Source organism: Rhipicephalus sanguineus, chromosome 7, assembly GCF_013339695.2.
Source record: "Rhipicephalus sanguineus isolate Rsan-2018 chromosome 7, BIME_Rsan_1.4, whole genome shotgun sequence".
NCBI classification, from domain to species: domain Eukaryota; kingdom Metazoa; phylum Arthropoda; class Arachnida; order Ixodida; family Ixodidae; genus Rhipicephalus; species Rhipicephalus sanguineus.
In genome coordinates this window covers 113,128,472-113,132,009 of record NC_051182.1, presented here as the reverse complement: position 1 = coordinate 113,132,009, position 3,538 = coordinate 113,128,472, and the positions used below count along the sequence as shown (strand labels likewise).

Here is a 3,538-nt window from a genome sequence, read left to right as displayed (position 1 = left end):
ACTATGGCGTGTTTCATTGCGGCGGCTGGCTTCATATAAAGAAAAATGCGAACACGAGGCAGTAAGGAAGGAAGAAAACGTGCCGAAGACGTTAGTAAATCAAGTACACAAATCGCCAGTTTTGGCATACGAGAATGGATAACTGGGCTAGTTTCTGGGAACTCATGTTAAGGCAGGTAGCGCAAAGAAACCGTTCGTGTTTCTTTGCGCTACCTGCCTTAACATGAGTTTTTGCATGTATTATCGCTAGTTGGAAGACCATTAGCTGCGCTCGAGACTGTCACACAAGCGACACGAAAGTAACAAGGCAACGAATGCATTGCTTGTAGTGAGTACTGTTTTACGAATATCCACACCTTTCATTTACAGCTACATAAGAAATGCTCTTCTTGTTCAGGCTTTCCTGGCTTCAACACCGCAAGTTTGCGACGAACATGCAGTTGCCTGTGCGACGGGACAGGTGCAACGTTTTTTTGTTGTTTTCTTTTCTATGACGCACGGAGGGACGCTGAAGGAACCGAAAAAGAACTTGCAATTATTGCTGGTATAAAATAGATTGCGACGCACAAAACATGAAAAAAAAATTGGCCGCGTATCTGCGTGCTTCCCTGCAAATGTCGTGTAAAGACGATAGAAGAGGCGCTGTGTGAGATATGGACGCCATCTGACAATACGTCGGGAAACATGAGTGCTGTGTTGCGTGCAGCAGGCGAAGACTGGCGGTGACCAACGCGACCGGCGGGGACGCCAGCCAGCCCGAAAACGCGGTTTGGCGCGAAGCGCTGAAGCAGAGAAACGTCCGCACTCAACGAGTACTCTCCACACACTCTTTTATTTACAGGTCGCCTGGGTAAAACAGGAACGCCAGAGCGGCGCCCACAACCGGCAGCCTGAAGGCCGCCCACAACGCTGCTGTTTCATTTTTTAAATATTTTTTTCACCTTCCTGGCCTTCTCAAAACTAAAGTTTTTCAACACCAACCCATGGCATTCGTACAGTGCAATACAGAACCGAAACCGAAACACAACAATGAGCTCGTGCGAAGGGCACGGAGGAAGGCAAAATTCAGCGCAGTCGCATTTTCAGCTTTGTTGAAACAGCGCTCACTAGACGACGACGAAGTAAAAGAAGGCACAGGACAGGCAGCGCCTGTCCTGTGGCTTCTTTTACTTCGTCGTCGTCTAGTGAGCGCTGTTGCAAAATAGTGCGGAACGGAGCAACTTGGACCATGCCGGACTCTATCGAAGACGAGAAAACCGAGGCGGATCGTGGGCGCGTGCACGTGGCCGGTGCAGCAGTTCGCCTTTAGTATTGCCATTAAACGGACGTCTCTCTTTCACGTCTGGGGAACCAGTCGTTTCGTATCATTTGGTGCTGCGAAACCCGGGACTGCCCCTCGAGAGACGCCTTCACGTCACGGCCATGGCGAACTCGGACCAGCTGCGCAAGAAGCGTGGTGCCATAAGGGCTGGCGTCACGAGAGCGCTCACGCTTTTAACGGACCTGCTGCAGCAACCGGATCCTGACGCCTCTCAGATTAGCGGCCACATGGATTACCTCAAGGACAGGGAGAAAGCACTGTCGCAGCTCGACGACGTCATCCTTGCGACCACAGACGAACAGAACCTCGACCAGGCAGTAGGAACGGCGCAGGAATACAACGAGAACATTCTGAACGCAGTATCACGCGCCGAGTTCTGGCTTCAAGAACGTGAGAGGAATGCCGGTACTCGGGCTCGAGCAACTGAACCCGGGCCTAGCTACCTCGGATCTCCGAACTCTGGCGACACAGCAGGCCAGGTGAGAGAGCACCGTCAGCGTTCAGTTCAACTACCAAAGCTACACATACCGACTTTCGATGGTAGTCTCCGTGGATGGCAGTCTTTTTGGGACCACTTCGACGCCACCATCCACAAGAACGCTGAGCTACCGCGGATTGAAAAGTTCAAGTACCTCCTCACCTACTTAACCGGCAGTGCGAAGCGGGCTATCGAAGGCATCCGCTTAGCCGAACAAAACTATGACCTTGCGATCAAGACGCTCACGGACCGCTTCGGACGCCGGGATCTGCTCGTGAACGAACATATCGATCATATTCTCGCGCTAAGCCCAGTGAAATGCTCATCAGAGGTCCCGAAGCTTCGTCTGCTGCACGACAACGTCCAATTTCACGTCAGCGCCTTAGAAGGGCTTGGAGTTTCGCCAGACCAGTACACCGTGGTGTTAAATCGTGTCCTGATGCGATGTCTGCCAGAGGATCTCGCTATCATGTACAGGCAGAAGCCCAAGGAGACAAACTGCGCACCCAGTATCGCCGAAACTCCTGAAGACAGAACGCGGCTAGCCAAGGATATGCTAACCTTCCTCCGCATCCAAGTGGAAATCCGGGAGGAAGGCCGGCAGCTGTCGCGTCGTGCACTGCAAGACGAACCCAGGACCCACATGCCTGAAGAAATTTATGGCGCGGAACCTATACCATCAGCGTCAGCTCTAACCGGGCCCACCTTGCCTGTCAGACCAGTGTGTCCGCTATGCCAAAGCAAGGATCATACGATCGCTTTCTGTAACGCTAACTTATCGGCTGAGGAGAAGCGTGCAAGGCTGCAGTACGTTAATTGCTGCTTCCGCTGCGGAACACGCAATCACATCGCCAGATTGTGCAGAAAATCCATCAACCTCAGGTGTGGTACCTGCCATCGACGCCACCTGACGATTCTCTGTGAATTATCGAGGCCAGCCGAAGACCTTCAAACAAGCAGTGGATCACCGGCATTTCATGAACCACCGCCCCAACCAATGCGAAACGTCACAACCGTCCAGAGTAGTCCCGTCGAATCTACGCCTGTATTGTTGCAGACAGGCCGAGTTTGGGCAGAGTCTGGAGACCGACGGCTACTCGTGCGTATACTGCTGGACAGCGGCAGTCAGCGCACATACATTAGTGCAGACGTGGCAAAGATACTTAAGTGCTCGGTCGTGGGTAATGAAGAGCTCTCCCTCGTCACATTTGGTGGCTCCAAGTCACGAAGACGAATTTCTGCAGAGCGTGTCAATGTGCGACTCCGCAGCCAGTTCGGCGTCTCGCCAGTAACTCTGGAAGCCTTAACGATTCCTGAAATCTGTTCTGTAACAAGCCCACCGCTCGACCCCAACATTTTGCACCTGCTCGGTGAACGGGAGTACAACGTGGCCGACAGCTTTCAACCAACCACATGGCAACCAGAAGAAATAAGTGTCCTCATCGGGTCCGACGCCTATTAGCAAGTTACCACAGGGAAAATTGATCGCATCAACGAGAGGCTAACAGCGATCGACACCACCTTTGGATGGATGGTGCAAGGCCCTATTCAGTCCGACATCCACTTCGCATCAAGTGCACTGCTCGTCTCGAGCAGTAATTCTTCTGCAGTGGACCTCGATGTACCTTCGATGTGGTGTCTTGATGTCATCGGGATAGATGGAGCGCATTCACGAACCTTAGAGGGCAGCCACCACATGCTTGGATCGGAGCTAGGCATTTCCAAGCGCAACAAGAATC

General features: G+C 52.5%; 1 protein-coding gene across 1 annotated transcript; it reads left to right on the top strand.

The window, feature by feature from the left end:
- Positions 1–1,422: 1,422 nt before the first annotated feature.
- LOC119398943 (uncharacterized) lies at positions 1,423–3,261 on the top strand. The gene has a single exon (XM_037665760.1). The coding sequence runs from the start codon at positions 1,423–1,425 to the stop codon at positions 3,259–3,261; it is 1,839 nt and encodes a 612-aa protein (XP_037521688.1).
- Positions 3,262–3,538: the final 277 nt, after the last annotated feature.

Bases quoted from the DNA above. Each gene is read 5' to 3' on its own strand.
- LOC119398943 (XM_037665760.1), top strand. From the start codon at position 1,423: ATGGCGAACTCGGACCAGCTGCGCAAGAAGCGTGGTGCCATAAGGGCT.